General features: G+C 41.5%; 1 protein-coding gene across 1 annotated transcript in view; it reads left to right on the top strand.

The window, feature by feature from the left end:
* The first annotated feature begins 810 nt into the window (after nucleotides 1-810).
* The window catches only part of DZIP1L (DAZ interacting zinc finger protein 1 like), a 56,611-nt gene continuing 39,441 nt past the window's right edge, over nucleotides 811-17,980 (top strand). Inside the window, exons 1-3 of the mRNA XM_075861190.1 lie at nucleotides 811-925; nucleotides 16,670-17,245; nucleotides 17,350-17,434. Coding sequence (XP_075717305.1) covers nucleotides 16,733-17,245; nucleotides 17,350-17,434 — 598 coding nt within the window. The 5' untranslated portion in view covers nucleotides 811-925; nucleotides 16,670-16,732. The remainder of the gene's footprint in view (nucleotides 926-16,669; nucleotides 17,246-17,349; nucleotides 17,435-17,980) is intronic.

Genomic DNA, 17,980 nt, shown 5'->3' with positions numbered 1-17,980 from the left:
TGGCAAATACGCAGCATGAATTCGACTTTCAGCCACTGAATTCTGCCGCAGATCTAAAAAATAGGAAGCCGATTTGCTTATGGCAAATCCATGCTGTGTGAACATGGCCTAACACTAATCATGCACCACCATTTCAAGTTGTGCTTTAAAATAAAGGCATTTATAAGATCAGGAGAGTAGCTAGGGGTCCGGCGGGGCATGTGCCCAGGGTGTTGGGTACGTGGAGGAGCGCCTATAAAACACTGAATTGGCTACGGTATTTAGACACAGGGACAGGGCTGCAAACCGTTCTTTGCTCCCATTAAGAAAAATAATTGTTAGGCTGGGTTCACATCAGCGATCTTTCCGTCGGAGGAACAGATGAACGGAAAGCCAAATGGAAACCGAAGCTTCCATTTACATTACTATTGATTTCAATGATAATTCTTCCGTTGCAGTTGGTTTCCGTTCCATCTATCACATAACTATCTCACATCTATATTTCTATCTATCTATCTATCTATATATCTATATATCGCATAACTATCTATCTATCTATCTATCTATCTATCTATCTATCTATCTATCTAGGCACATTAACAAATTATATGTATTACAATGTCTGCAATTCAATAACTCTATGCATCCAAAAGTCTTTAAAAACAAACCACAAGATACCTCTATAAAGCAGGAGGTTGGGAAGAAAATGAACAATCTATTTTACACATCAGAAGATGAACAGCAGAAAAAAGTTTTCTCAGCTTTCCTGAGCGCATAAACTTCATCAGTTCGGTACACGGCTGCCCCCTAGTGGACAAGAGCGACGTTACAGAATAACAAAAAGCCTGAAACCGTTGTTGCTGAGGTAACAGCTTGGCTTCTAATGAGTTTCATACAGTCGAGGGAGAAGCAGGAACACGGAGCACAGGAGTCCATGAGCTGAGAGGTCAGTGTGGAGACATGTCTGATGTATTACAGGATGCAATGCTTACATGGTGTGTGAGAGAGCCATATGCAGAGTGTGGTCCCTGTGTCTGCTGATAGTCACAGTCTGCTGATCTTGTATCCTTGTAGCTTCCAGAGTTTATATCATCAACTGCAGGAACTGTGTACAGGTGTAGCAGAGCTGAGTTAGTTAGAGGGTAACTGAGCTGATTCTCTGTGCACAAATCATTTGTATTCCAGAATTGCTGGTAAATTTATCATTTTGCTCAAAAGAAAATCTCAGGTGTGAGAAATTGTAATATTCTATGCTGTGCCTGTAAATACAAGCAAAGATCTTTAAAAACATATTATATGTATAATGAATTCAAATAGATAATATATCTGAAAGCTGCAGGACTTTTGATGATATAACATAAAACTTGACAACCCCTACACATGTAGAGTTTTACTTTTCGGACCGGTAGATACGCTCTTTGTATTATAGTCCGGTGGTGGTCTGCAACCTGTGACTTTTCAGAAATTCTAAAACTGCTACTCCCAGTGTACCTTGACAGCCACATGCTGGGAGTTGTTGTTCCACAGCAGCTGGAGGGCTAGGGTAGTGGTTCTGTATCGTTTATGATCATGTGACGTGTGTATCTGTGGCTGACACATTATAACGCAGGTTTGTAAACATCGGAGTGGCGGGGGGGGGGGTGGCAACTGTGGAGACCAGAAATGGAACCAAAAATGTTACTATATTGATAGGTTTTGTCTCTATATCCGGTCATTTAAAAAAAAAAACAACAAAGAAAAACCACTATAACCAAATGCGGGGACCCTTTTGCTAAACTTTGTGCAGCCAGACTAGCGGGGACCCCTAATAGATTAGACCTCTTCTTGCCCCCAATTAATTGCATTAGTTCAGACATAGGACTAATGTCCAGATCTGATGTGGGAGAAGAATTGGAGGTAGGAAGTTATAAATCAGACCCAGTGAATATTACGTCATGTTGTGCCATGAACCTTGTTGTATAGTAACTGTACTGTGTGTTGTATTATATACCGTACTGTATAGGCCCATGCTAAATGGCAGCTCCCTGGTGACTGTCATACAGGGGCAGGATTGGCGCTCTACCAGTGGCGGCAGGATAATCTGTCATACCAGCAGTAGCCGCCAGTTGATTTGTTCTGGCTGTGACATCTTGCTGCTGTCGACTACTACAACTTGCCCATCGTCCCATATCATGACAGCGTTGATATGGGGCCATAATATTTTGCAATGATCTCATAACAGATGAAGATCACGGTCCTGCAGCAGGAGATATCATGTGGCCAGGACATTATTCCATGGCTACACATGAAACTCAATGGGACCGCAGAGGGTGCAGCAAGCTGTCACTCTAGGATACAAATAGAAAACGACATGTTACTATTAGGGTATGTTCACACGGCCTATTTACGGAATTTGCCCCGAATTACGTCCGAAAATAGCGCCTCAATAGCGCTGACAAACATCTGCCCATTGAAAGCAATGGGCAGACGTTTGTCTGTTCACACGAGGCGTATATTTACGCGCCGCTGTCAAATGACGGCGCATAAATAGACGCCCGCGTCAAAGAAGTGACCTGTCACTTCTTTGGCCGTAATTGGAGCCGTTATTCATTGACTCCAATGAATAGCAGCGCTAATTACGGCCGTAATGGAGGCGGCGTTCAAGCGCCTGCACATGCCGGTACGGCTGAAATTACGGGGATGTTTTCAGGCTGAAACATCCCCGTAATTTCAGCCGTAACGGACGCCCTCGTGTGAACATACCCTTATGCAGTGTATAATGAGTTTTTTCCAGCTTTGACATATTCTGTATCTACTTTCAAGAGATGTTCCAAGCAGATACTGTGTAGCAGTCATGCATAATGTGTGTCAGAATGGGTCATGTGTTTGTCCTGTATTGTCTTTAAGGGTATGTTCACACGGCAGCGTCCGTAACGGCTGAAATTACGAGGCTGTTTTCAGGAAAAAACAGCAACGTAATTTCAGCCGTAATGGCATGTAGAGGCGCTTTTTGCTGCGTCCATTACGGACGTTAAATGGAGCTGGTTTTCCATGGAGTCCATGGAAAACGGCTCCATTTACGTCTGAAGAAGTGACAGGCACTCCTTTGACGCGGGCGTCTTTTTTGCGCCCCGCCTTTTGACAGCGGGGCGTAAAAAAAATTACCGTCTGCACAGAACATCGTAAGCCCCATTCTAATGAATGGGCAGATGTTTGCCGACGCTATTGAGCCGCTATTTCGGACGTAATTCGGGGCAAAAACACCCGAGTCACGTCCGTAAATAAGCCGTGTGAACATACCCTAAGGCTGGGTTCACATGACCTATTTTCAGGCGTAAACGAGGCGTATTATGCCTCGATTTACGCCTGAAAATACGGCTACATTACGCCGGCAAACATCTGCCCATTGCTTGCAATGGGTCTTACGATGTTCTGTGCAGACGAGCTGTCATTTTACGCGTCGCTGTCAAAATACGACGCGTAAAATGACGGCTCGTCAAAAGAAGCGCAGGACACTTCTTGGGACGTTTTTGGATCCATTTTCTCATAGACTCTATTGAAAACAGCTCCAAAAACGCCACGAAAAACGCGGCGAAAAACGTGAGTTGCTCAAAAAACTTTTGAAAATCAGGTGATGTTTTCCCTTGAAAACAGCTCCGTATTTTCAGACGTTTTTGAGTTTGCGTGTGAACATACCCTAAGACTAGTGTCCCATGGCGACATAGTCAGATATTTTTGATAAAGGTTGTAAGGTCATAGTGTGAGTTGCAGTAATTCTCGTGTGGCGCCGTGAGTCGTAAACTTAAAGGCCATGTACACCTTTTTTTTTTCCAGTGTGATTGCTGTTCATTGTGATTGCTTTCAAAATACGTTTTATTAAAAAATATTTTTACTTTTTGAGATACAGCTGCTTTTATCCTACAGAGCAGCTGTATTTTGCGCTGTATCTGTCAGGTCAGCGGGACTGACTGGTTCAGTGACAGCGGTCAGATCGAGCTATTATCGATCACATGTGATGGATTACAGGTGGATCCTGCATGTCAGAGACACGCAGGACCCGCTGACACTGAACCTGTCAGTCCCACTGACCTGACGGATTCAGGTCTCAGCGCTAGACACAGCTGCTCTGTATACAAAATGCAAAGCTGCTGTATTGCAAAAAGTAAAAATAATTTTTAATAAAACATATTTTAAATGTTGCACCAATCACACTTTTCTGTTATTTAAGAAAAAAACATAAAAAACTATTTCAAAGGTGTTTCTAGCCTTTAATATTAGACATGGACAGCAGAAAGGCAAAGGCAGGGCCAAAGCACAGGCGCATCCTATTGTTGCACATGATACCATGGGGTATTAATGCAGAGACACAGTGTCCCATCATGTCCCATCATGTCCCTTACGAATCACCTATTTGCCGATGTAGTGCAATCTGACATTGTATACAATGAACCAAAAAAGTTGTTCCCTCCTGCTGTATACCGAAAAATAATGTCCCTTTAAATTCCAATGTCCAAAATAATGTGTGGTCATATAGTTCCCAGTGCTGTCATTTATTTCTAGGGTTGGCACCGCTTATCATTGTCGTGTTGTGTTTTGAACAGTAAAGGTCCTTCCTAATAAAAGGGTATTTATATGCTGGTGACATGGTCCTCTACACCAAAATACAAAGAAGCCTGTGTCTCTGTTGTGTACAGAGCGTTGTTGGATTTAGATAAGAACATTCCTGAACTGTCTGTTGGATGTTCCAGCGTTCCGTACAGATGAGAAATGGAATGGAAGGTTCTGAATGATTTGCTAATGTCTATTTTCAAATAACCCGGAATCCTTTGTTATTATAGAAGGTCTGTAAAAAGTGAAGTGTTTGTGGTGTATTAGGGCTCATTTACATTTTGGAAAGGATAGGTGATAATTTGCCGATCGCTTGGGGCCCCACCAATGGAACCCCCATCAATCGCGATTGCGAACCCCTTTTCTTCTTACATCGCTCGGCCGTTTCCGTCTCAAAGACATTGGGATAGGTGATCATTTTTTATTTAGATACAACCCTTTAACAAGGGCTTGTTTTTTGCTGGATGAGTTGTAGTTTTTATTGACACCATTTCATATATATATATATATATATAATTTAAAAAAAAGGATATATATTTTTGTGTGAATACGAAAAAATAGTAAATGTACCACTTTTTGGGGATTTTGTATTACAACATTTGCCGTGCATAAAATGGTATATCTTTATTCTATGGGCTGTTACAATTCCTGTGGTATCTTTAAGTATATTTTTTTTTTATGGTTTACTATTTTGGCCAATTCTTTTTTTTTTTTTTTACAATGTATTTATTTTTTCTTTTTTTATTAGTCTCTGGTCTTTTTCACACAACTGTATTTTGCTTCTGTATTTGTAAGCTTAAGCCAGGAGTAGAATCTACTCAGAGAAAAAAGTATAATGGAAAGATTAGCACCTCTTCTGTGTTTTGGACTCACTCCTAGTTTTGGCTTACAAATACTCATGCATAATTTGACCAAAATACTGCCGTTTGAAAGTGGCCTTTAGCAGGGCCTAATACATCTACCAATGGCAGACCCAGGGGCCTTTAATAGGGCCCAGCTGCCATGCAAACCCATTGGGGGCAGTCAAGGAGCTGACAGAGGGAGCCCCCTGCCTTTGTCAAACTCCTTTGGTGCTGCAGCATCACACGGCCGAAAATGAAGTTATATCTGATCCCGACCGTAAGATCGGGATGTTAGCTGCATAATATACTTGCAAGTGATGGTGCCGACACAGCTACTGTGTCCCCACAGCTTCTGTGCCCCCACAGCTTCTGTGCCCCCACAGCTTCTGTGTCCCAACCAATACTGCACAGCAATAATACGGCAGTTCACGGAAACAATGCGCAAACCACCTCAACAAACTATTACATTGCAAGGAAATAATGGATTTAAAGGGGCACTGTCAGTTCTCCTGACACGTCTGTTTTAATAAATACATTTTCCCCATCATATAATAATACTGAAGAAGAACTTAGAGCTCTGACTTGGTCTGTTCCTCTCTTATTCCTCCTGGAAATGTTTGAATAAATTGACAACTGGTTGTTACCATTCCCCTTGTCAACGATGCGTGTACCTACATAGTCTGACATCATCAGTCAATGTCTCCAGTCATAGAGACAGTGGGGCTCCTGCTGATGAAGGCTGTGCCGTGCCCCTTGGGTTCTCATTTGCCTTTAATTCAGGAGGGGAGCATGTGGGTCATGGACTTGCCTTTCAGTCTATGTTCCCTCTGTACCTTTCCCCTTCACCGATGACAACTTGTGACATGTCTATAACTACAGTATGACTGGAATTAGACTTTAAAGAGACAACAACCAATTCTCCTCATTTCATGTTCTGTTGTGTATGTTTGTGTCTCAGTCGCATTACTGTGTGCAGCAGGTGTATCTGACAATGGAGACTGGTGACACGACAGGTGAGTGGAATAAGAGGCTGGATCTTGTTACTGAGCAACATTAATATATTAACCAAGGAATGCGGCCGGCTTTAATATGCACGGGGTGATGCACACAGCACAGGAAGGAGTCAGATTTCATCAACCGTTGTTAGAGCTGCAAACCATACAAGAAAACCGAGGACTGTTCATAGGGCACTGGAGACCATAGTCCATGCCACTGTGGTATACCCTGTAGGCAGGTGCCCCAGAATCTATCTATCTATCTATCCGGTTACTGATTTCCATTCTCTTTGGGAGGCCTCATATTTACGACCCTAAAAAACAAGAATAATTGAAAGTTGGGAGGGAGTTAAATATTAATTCTCATTGCCTGTCCAACAATATAAGCTCTCCTGCCACATTTCCAATGCATTTTACAGTGGTGCACCTCTCTACTGCCCCCTTTATAAACTGCACAAAATAAATACTTATCCAAAAAGCCATGATTTAGCGTAGTCTCACCATTACCGCATCGCGGAAAAACAACTTGTAGATAAATGCGTTTTTACTGTGATTGCCGTCTTTATGTGTGTTTTTTCTTTTGTGTGGCTCTTTGTCTAACCCTCTGTATGTCTATGTATGATATTGGAGGCTGATGGAGGTCCGGTAGGGAAACCCACCTAGTAGGATACAGATTGTAAGATTTTCCAGCAGGCAGTGGATCTAATAGACACTTTGCTCACGTTAACATAGCGATTATCTGTGGGATCAAGGATTTCCAGTCAGAGGGTGCAGTGTAAGCAGACAGGTGTATGTTGGATAATAAAGTCTAATCTCCTGATATTCATCCTCCTCTGCTTCCCTGGTTACCAAGGCGTCTTCCTGCCGGGTGTGGGGCGAGGAGGCAATATCTGTGACGGAGGTTGCTTCTAGATTTTAGTAATCATCCTGTTTTGGGGGCTCAAAGTTAGGGTATGTTCACACGGCAGCGTCCGTAACGGCTGAAATTACGGGGCTGTTTTCAGGAGAAAACAGCTCCGTAATTTCAGCCGTAATGGCATGTTGAGGCGCTTTTTGCTGCGTCCATTACGGACATTAAACGGAGCTGGTTTTCCATGGAGTCCATGGAAAACGGCTCCATTTACGTCTGAAGAAGTGACAGGCACTTCTTTGACGCGGGCGTCTTTTTTACGCCCTGTCTTTTGACAGCGGGGCGTAAAAAAATGACCGTGTGCACAGAACATCGTAAGACCCATTCTAATGAATGGGCAGATGTTTGCTAACGCTATCGAGCCGCATTTTCGGACGTAAATCGAGCCGTAAAATGCCCGAATTACGTCCGTAAATAAGCCGTGTGAACATACCCTTAACCATTGGCTGCAGTCAAGCTGCTGGGTACAACTCACCTGTTCTGTGAGTGGCCTAGTGTCTGTGTAATACGGATCGCATATGTATTAGGATATGTTCACACGCTTAACAAAAAATGGCTGAAAATACGGAGCTGTTTTTAAGGGTAAACCGCTCCTGATTTTCAGCCAATTTTTAAGCAACTTGCGTTTTTTTGCGGTGTTTTTTACGGCCGTGTTTTAAGCTGTTTTTCTATTGAGTCAATAAAAGCGGCCCCAAAAACGGCTCAAGAAGTGACATGCACTTCTTCTTACGAGGCCGTTTTTAAAAACGGACACGTAAAAAATGCCCTGTGAGAACGGAACGCAGTTTTTCCCATTGAAATCTATGGGCAGATGTTTGGAGGCGTTCAGCCCCCCCGCATTTTTAGCCGTTTTTCGGGGCGTTTACGGCCCGAAACACGGCTGAAAATAGGTTGTGTGAACATACCCTTATAGTGATACATTATTTTATATCTGTATTAGTAAACATTACACATACATACATTTACGTTTATAAATTGTATTGTGAATTTTAAATAAACCAGACATCTGATAATCCAGCAGACTAATTTTTCAATATTGACCAGAAGCAGAAAACTGAGCATAGAGACCAGATCTGATTAAAAAACATAGTGATAGGGCATATTTTGTATGAGTATTTTAGTTTTACTATTTTTCTGGATGTTCTCTAGTATTAGGGCATGGCCCCACGTGGCGTATTTCTTCCGCATCAATGCCGCACAGAATCTGCGTTGCAGATTCTGTTGCGGATCTGCCCAAAATGTGCAGTAAATTGATGCGGACTGGCCGTAGCGTATTGAGGTGGAAGTATTTCCCTTCTCTCTATCAGTGCAGGATAGAGAGAAGGGACAGCACTTTCCCTAGTGAAAGTAAAAGAATTTCATACTTACCGGCCGTTGTCTTGGTGACGCGTCCCTCTTTCGGCATCCAGCCCGACCTCCCTGGATGATGCGGCTGTCCATGTGACCGCTGCAGCCTGTGATTGGCTGCAGCCGTCACTTAGACTGAAACGTCATCCTGAGAAGCCGGACTGGAGGAAGAAGCAGGGAGTTCTCGGTAAGTATGAACTTCTATTTTTTTTACAGGTTGATGTATATTGCGATCGGTAGTCACTGTCCAGGGTGCTGAAACAATTACTGCCGATCGCTTAACTCTTTCAGCACCCTGGACAGTGACTATTTACTGACGTCGCCTTGCAACGCTCCCGTAATTACGGGTGCACACACGTAGTCACCCGTAATTATGGGAGCCCCATTGACTTCCTCAGTCTGGCTGTAGACCTAGAAATACATAGGTCCAGCCAGAATGAAGAAATGTCATGTTAAAAAACCAATACGCTCCGCAGCACACATAACCATGTACATTACATCTGCGGACTTCATTGCGGAATTTTGAATCTCCATTGAAGTCAATGGAGAACTTCCGCGATGAGTCCGCAACCAGTCCGCCACAGGTCCGCAACAGCCATTGTATGCTGCGGACACCAATTTCCGCACCGCAGCCTATGCTCCGCAGCGGAATTGTCCGCATCGTCTAAACGAACCCTACTAAAAAGAAGTGGAAGGCAATGGAGAAACGGGTCCGCTGCGGATTAACGCTGCAGAGTGTCCGCAGCGGAATTCCAGAGCAATTCCGCCACGTGGGGCTTTGCCCTAAGGCTTTGTTCACATCTGCGTCGGAGGCTTCATTATGGGCCTCCGTCTTTGTTGCAGCGAAAAATGCCAGAAGAAATAGCGCAGCATGCTGCGCTATTTCACCTGGTAAAATTACGGAAACCCGACAGGACCTATTAAAGTCATTGGGGCAGATTTACTAATACTGTTTAAGTTTTAGATAGTGTAAAGTTAGACAAAGCAGTCAGAAAATGCGCCAAATTTATCAAAGTGATGATCACTGTATGATAAATTTTGTGCATTTTGCTAAACATTTTAGACACTTACTCTTCCTTAGTCCAGATTCACACGAGAGTTTCCATTTTGCGTCCGCAAAAAACGCAGCATTTTTGCTGTGTTGCTGTTCCATGGGGCATCTGTGTACGGTGTACAGTGTTTTTCTTTTCTGCATCATTTTTTTAGCATCTGGTGCGTAAATAACGGACAACACATGGATGTCCATGTGCTGTCTGTTATTTTCACGCATCCATTGACTTCAATGGGCTGCGTGGTGCGCAAAAACGCACAAAAATAGGACCTGCGGTAAGTTTCATGCAGCGGACACACACTTCGTGAAAAACAACGCATTCTTAAATATCCCCATCGAATTACATAAGTCCGTGTGGCGACTGTTGTTTTATCGCCCGTAACATGGAGGTGAATATATATCACGATGTTTAAGCCAGTTTTGTGGTGTAAAACACGCTGTATTTACGCTAAAATTTGCGACTGTCATATGTAGAGTTGCACGATGCATCGAAATATCGATACTATTTAAATGTCGTACACCCTCAAACGGTTCAATACCGTTAATTCATGTATTTCAATACTAAGCTATGTGGCCACATAGCTAAGTATAGGAACACATGAATTTAGTCAGAGCGGGTCTACGGCTGTGTAATACATTGCCCCGCTCCTGACAACAAGTGTGCACGCGCGGTCAGCATTAGGTGTTTCGGCCGGCGCTACACTAATGAGCTCCGGCACTGAAGACAGAAAATATGGTGGGCGCACTGCAAAACACCCCCAAGTTCTCTCTTCAGTGCCGGCGCTGATGCTCATTAGTGCAGCGCTGGCCGCATCGCCTTATGCTGACTGCGCGCCCACACTCGTTGTCAGGAGTGAGGCAATGGCTGTATTACACAGCCCTACTTTAACGTCTGATCTCCGTCGCTATTCCCTTGAAAGCTGCGATCAAAGCTGACTGCAGCTTTCAGGGGTAAAATGACAAGGGGGATGCAGGGAATTCCTATGACATGATCAAGGGACATACCATATATGGGCAGGCATCCCAGGGTCCATTGAAGGACCCCAGGACTGTCTGATCATATTTCCTGTTAGGGCATACTTGGGTATGTCCTAACAACTGCCTGTGTACTATCCGTACACAGGCTAATGTACTCACATACAGTAGAGATATATGCCAGTACATTAAAGCTAAAAAATAAAAAAGTTAAAAAAATAAAGTAATGTTAAATTATTATTTTTTTTTACATCAAAATAAAAGTCTCAATACATAAAATATACACACATTCGATATTGTTGCGACCGTAATAGCCTGCTCAACAAATTTACAGTGTCATTTATGATGTGTACGTTGTAAAAAATTCAAACTAAAAACTGCTTTCTTCCACTTTTTAATGTACGAGGTATTATGAATTTAGCACCTCCATGTGCCTCATTAATAGCAATTAACCCCATCATATACGTCACACATTAACCCAATGTTGTCCAGGACCATGATGGGGTTAATTACTATTAATGTGAGGCACAAGGAGGTTCAAAATTCATCACACCACGTGCCTCACATCAGAAAATGGAAGAATGTTTTTTTTTAAATTATTTTTGGCAATCGCAATACTACACAAAGTATTGATATCGAAGTCCAAATTCTGTTATTGTGACAACCCTAGTCATAAGTTATGGTGCAGATCTACACCTGCTTATATTAGAGGTAGATATTAATTTCTGTTACACGGATAGCCAAAAGTGCGCCAAATATATTAAGAGGTGTGCACCTTTTCATTTATTTGGCGCATTTACCACCGACATACAGATGTAGCCATCTTTATCTGACTTTTACCGCATTAACCCCTTCCCGACATTTGATATATCCATACACTAAAGTCGGGTAGGGGAAATATGGAACGGGCTCACGGAGTGAATCCGCTCCATACGATGAGGGTGTCGACTGTATGTTACAGCCGACACTTGAGAGTAACGAAGTTTAACTCGTTAAATTCCACGGTCAATAGCGACCGCGGCATTTAAATCGTTAGAAAGAGGGGGCGACCCCCTCTAACAGCTCATCGCGCCCCCTGCAATGCAATCGCGTGGTGGCGATGGTTGCTATGGCTGCCTGGGGGCCTAATGAAGGCCCCCAGGTCCGCCATCTTTGTGCTACTATTAAGCACTGCCTCCGGCAGGGCTTAATAGCAGCCTGCCAAAATCACGATATACTTCAATACATTAGTATTGCAGTATATCGTGCAAGCAATCTAACAATTGCTGGTTGAAGCCCCTAGGGAGAATAATAAAAAAAAAAAAAAATTAGTAAAATAATGTTTTTTTTTAATTTAAAAAATAAAATAAAATATTAAAAGCTCAAAAAAACCCCCCTTTTCACATTTTTCCCCTAGAGCATAGTAAAAAAAAATAATAAATAAACATAATTGGTATCGCCGCATCTGTAAAAGTCTGAATTATTACAATATATCATTATTTAACCCGCACGGTGAACGCCGTAAAAAAAAAAATAATTTAGACGCCAGAATCTCTAATTTTTGGTCACCTCATCTCCCACAAAAAATTAAATAAAAAGTGATCAAATTGTTGCATGTACACCAAAATGGTATTATTAAAAGCTACAGCTTATCCCAGAAAAAATAAGCCCTCATACCACTTAATCGACGGAAAAATAAAAAAGTTATGGCTCTCGAAATGTTCTTTTTTACACGCCCTATTTACGGACGTAATTCAGGCGTTTTTCGCCTGGAATTACGGCCGAAAAAATGGCTCCAAACCGTCGGCAAACATCTGCCCATTGAATTCAATGGATCTTACAGTGTTCTGTGCAGACGGGCTTTTTTTTTACGCGCCGCTGTCAAAAGACGGCGCGTAAAAAGACGGCCGCCTCAAAGAAGTGCATGTCACTTCTTGGGACGTAATTGGAGCCGTTTTTCATTGACTCCATTGAAAAACAGCTCCAATTACGTCCATAATGGAGGCCGCGAAAAACGCGTGCACTTGCAAAAACGTCTAAAATTCAGGAGCTGTTTTTGCCTGAAAACATACGTTTGCGTGTGAACATACCCATAGGTTTTTATTTGTAAAAGTAGTAAAATATAGAAAAAAACTACATATATTTGGTATCACCGTAATCGTATTGACCCACAAAATAAAGTTAACATGTTGTTTTAATTGCACAGTGAATTCCGTAAAAACGAAGCGCAAAAAACAATGAAAAACGCAGTTTTTTTTCATTTTCTACCCCACAAATAACTTTTTTTCCTGTTTCCTAGTACATTATATAGCACAGTAAACGGTACGAAAAACTACAACTCGTCCTGCAAAAATCAAGCCCTCATAGGACTAAATAAAAAAGTTATGGCTTTTGGAAGGTGGGGAGGAAAAAAACAAAATTAAAATCTGAAAAATGCCTGCGGCGGGAAGGGGTTAAACACACAGTGTCAAGCAACTTTATCTTGACTTTTTCGATGGCTTTTGTTGTGTGATATCACGCTGCAGCAAGTTATCAGTCAAGATAAAGATGGCTACATACATAAATCAGTTTAAAATTCCAGTCCAAATATTTTCCCCCAAATATTCTGGTGCAATTTTGGTGCACGTCAGCACATTTTAAGTCATGCCCCTTTTAACCATACCACATCTCCTTTCAATTTAGGCCACGTCCCCTCGAAGAGCAAGGCGCAAAAAGTGTCTAAAACAGATGTGGTGCATAGAACAGCGTATTACAGAGCCATATGGACTTCATGTGTCACCGTACAGGGTCCATTCACGCGACATTACTATGTGCACAAGCTCCTATATTAAGATATTTAAACTTAACCTTAAAGGGGTTTTCCGAGTTCATGAAAAAAAACATAAAACACAGAAATGACGTTTGTACGTGATAAAAAAACATGTTCCTACCCTAGAATTCTAATCACTTTTCAGCCGCTATCTGCATCCCCATCGCACACTGTTTGTTTACATCGCGGGGCTGCATCTCCACCAGACACCGATATAAGGCGCTGTTCTGTACAGAGTACAATGGGGGCCGCGCAAGCGTGTTCCCTGCTGCTAAATTGGCCGGCCCCTGTATGTCACGTCACAAGTGACGTCTCGTATACTGGTGAGGGACTAGCGACTCCTTCACCATAGGATAGGTATACGGGATGTCACTAGGGCAAGAACCTTAGATTATGTCACAGGTCACGAGACGCGCGGCCGCATTTAGAAACGGGGGCACTATTCTAACAGTAAGTAAATTACAAAGTTGATCTTGCCTCCAAGCTAAACTCAATATCAGCAGGAACATTTTTTCTCAAAAAACCCCTTTAAACTCTTTAATTTAATGTTTTTTATCTACTCAGCAACACTTACTGTCAAATGCTACACACAATGTACCGTATATTAGGGGCCATTACTCCTTACATGCACATTGTTGCAATCTGGTTCTATTGGTAAACATCTATTAGTTACTTATTAAATGAATACCTCTAGGTGGCGCTCATTATACAGTAAGTGCAGGTATACAGTAGGTGCCGTATAATACAGTGTAGAGAGACGTGTGGCGTCATGTTACTGATGAACACACCTAGATACCAAAATCGAAAACAAAACGTGATGCAGCTAAGTAGAAGAAGACATGGTATGTACAGACACTATACAATTTATATATCGGAAACCTTCTCGCTTTCACCCCTCAGATTCCTCTGCTAGTCATTTGCAGATAGAGGAGGTTCCAACTACTTTTATTCTAATTCATTCTTATACTTTTATAATAATACATACATATATAAGAGAGTCATCGCGAATAATTCCCATTCTTGTATCCTTCTTCCCACAGATGTGAGTTATCTCAATGCACAAACTTCCCGAATGAAAGCTCTTCTACATCTGTTCCTATTTACCTGTCTGTATTTCCTCTCTATTACATCCCCATGTGATTCACATATTACTGTCCTCTCATTTCTCTCTCAAAATCATGTACGGTGCCATGATACTTTACTACGGATATATTCTCCCCTAGAAGCAATCCTTCCAATGCAGTGTGCCCCGATTTATATATGAATCCAACTCTGTATGTAATAAACACCATACAGAGATATAGACTTCTATGGCTGCCACGCCATTTTATAACTTTCCATATACAATGCTGTGATTATCTAGCAAATAATATGTGACAAATTAAACTGATGCCCCCTACTGGAAGTCAACTGTAGAGCCTGCTCTGTATTCCCAATGTTTCCATTATGACTAATGACACTTTTCTCTACATTATTCTGTACAGCCCCTTTTAATAGAAAAATAGAGAGAAACCTTTTCATTAATGTCGGGAAACGGGAATTTATTGCAATGGAATTTTTCTATGAAAAATCCATCATTAGCCTTCTTTTCATCAGATTTCCTTTTATTTGAGCAAAGTATACATTTGAAACAGTGGTCTGCTATATTATTCTTCCCAGTAAAACGCTATGGAAACTTGCTGGATCTTTTTAAAGGGGTTTACCCGTAATTAACAGTTATCTCCTATCCACAGAATAGGTGATAAATATCTGATCGGTGGGGGTCCAACCAATGGGACCCCTACCGATCTTCAGAACGTTCTTACCTGGCCGTTCCTGTGCACCTTATATGAATGGAGTGGTAGTGTACATGCTCGACCACCGCTTCATACATATACAGGGGCCAGGTAAGCACATTGTCGGGGTCAGTCAGACCCCCAACGATCAGATATTTATCACCTAGTCTGTGGAAAGGTGCTAAATATCGATTATGGGAAAACCCCTTTAAAGTATTGCACTTCTGTTTCGATCCGTTAGGCCTCCTTCACACAGGGTTTGTGTCTGGCGTCTTAAACTGCAGGTAATAATGTATGTAAAAATTGCAGCACTTTTAAATGTAACACGCTTTAATGAGGCTTTTACATACGATTTTGGTTGTGTTTTTTATTTTGTGTCGTTTTGTACTGTACATGCGTTTTCCATAACATTTTTGAATTCCTATAGAGAAGCCTAGTGGAAAAGTATCAGAAAAACTCCATACCTAGAGCGTGCTGCATTTTGAAAAAAATGCCACAGACCCACAAAGTGCTACAGATACACCACAAACTAAAATGCTGTGTATGTAGGCTTTTGTCATATTTTACCAAAGACTTTAAAGTAACATTTGGCTGCAGCGTTTATTTGGGGGAAAAACCTGCAAAAAAAAACATGAAAAAAGCTACCGAAAACAAGAGTAAATGCTGTGTGTGAATCCATCCTTAAAAACAGAAGCCTTGTTGTCTGTAAAAACAAAGCTTTAAGGGGTTTAATGACTGGCCTCAAAGTTGTTGTACAGCACAAGACTGAGGAGGCCAGTGATTGGCTGCAGCGATCACGTGGTTATACGGACACGTCACCACTACTGCACCCTCAACAAAAAGTGTCAGGGAGCACCGGAGTGGCTGGGAGTCTTTTATTGTGAGTAATGGCTTTTTTATTATTTCTACCCCTTTTTTCCAAACCCGACAAAAACATCTCTCCAGCATTACTAGAATAATACCCTGCTAAGCCTGCATCTCTTTATTTTTTTATTAGAAGTGGATGTTGGGTAAATTAAACTTTCTTTATTCACATATACCCAAGGACTTAAAACTTCATGTTCCTGCCTTGATGAAAATAGAACAAAAATATAATTTACAAGTCATTTATGAAACGCATCATAGCAGGTGAAGCTGACAGTGGTCATTACAAAGACAATACTGCCACCTAGCGGATATTTTATTCAATATTCTGGTGCAGTACTTTAGGTTTTCAACTTGTCCTTTTTTGTTTGGATGACCGTCAGTATGCTTGTGACAGTCATATGTGTGCGCATAAAACAGGCATATTCACATATTTGGTTGACACAAGAACACAACTTATGAAATGTGCTTATATAAATATGCAACTTTGATATATCTAACGTACCATAGGTATGGATTTTGTTGGTATAAATCCTTATTTGTATTTCATTCACAGTCTTTCTTCGGAAATATATACTATCCTCTGTCATCTCTTACATCCAGCCCACGTTCACCAAAGATGCCAGGATATGTCCCAAACTCTCATCAATACCCATCTACGCCTCTTCTAGCACTGTCTCAAAATGGCAGTCTCCTTCAGAGTTTTAGGTTTCGTCCACGTAAAGATCTAATAGACTGGAGGCGTTTCAGTGCCATTGATGTGGACAGAGTGGCCTATGAATTAGACATATCTACATTGCAAGAGACCGTCAGCACCGTGACGTTCTGTAACCTGGATAATGAAAAATGTCCATATTGCCAGCAGCCTGTGGATCCTGTGTTACTTAAAGTCCTCAAGCTGGCACAACTGACAATTGAATACCTTCTTCAGTGTCAAGAATTTCTCTGCAACAATGTGGCGCAGCTAGAAGAGCAGGTCCAGAAAGCTATTGGTGAACATCAGACAACTAAGAATGACATGATCAAGCAGGGCGAGGAGTTAAGGAAGGTTAAGGAGGAGAACAAGATAAGGAAGAAGCTGTTTGAAGCTCAACAAACCATGTTCAAGTCTGACGCAAACAATTATCATAAGGTAAAGATGGTAAATTATAGGAAATGTGAATGGATACGACATTGTGGAGCATTAAGTGTTTTTCTTTCATTGATTTTGTGTACTTCACCCTCCCTCGTTCACAGTGCCAGTTATGTGATAAAGCCTTTATGACCTACTACCATCTCCTGGAGCATCATAAACGTAGACACCCTGAGGCCTCAGAGCTTGGTAAATTCAATATTGACTATGTGTATTTTATGTTGTGTTGTATGTTAATATGTACAATTGGGTCCAATACATTGATACTGAATTTTTCTTCACATTTTCTAAAATGTCGAATACAAAAGTAGAGATATGTCTAACCATCTTTACATTGACAGGTCATCCTATGAATCAGAAAATATACAAGGATAATTGCAATCACGATTTTCTCTAGGGATTGCAGTAAGAGTTATTTAGATCCTCCCCCGAGGAGCCTTATGTATGATGTAACTCAGCTCAGTGAGAAATGTTATGCATAAGGAAAAACACCTCAAACATGACACTATTTGAAAACAGCAAAACATTTTAAGAAAGGATGAAAGATTTAAATTGCACATGGACTAGATACCCTTATTTCAGAACCAGGCTGATAAAATGCCAACCTAGAAAAAACAAACAAATTTTGGTCTCTTTTCCAATACTCATCCACAATGCTACCTGTCTACGGATAAGACTAGTAGTCTATACATTAACATGAGCTTTGTTAACCTACTTATGGCCATAACAGATAAT

Source organism: Rhinoderma darwinii, chromosome 4 (assembly GCF_050947455.1).
Source record: "Rhinoderma darwinii isolate aRhiDar2 chromosome 4, aRhiDar2.hap1, whole genome shotgun sequence".
NCBI classification, from domain to species: Eukaryota; Metazoa; Chordata; class Amphibia; order Anura; family Rhinodermatidae; genus Rhinoderma; species Rhinoderma darwinii.
This window is presented reverse-complemented; position numbering and strand designations above follow the sequence as displayed.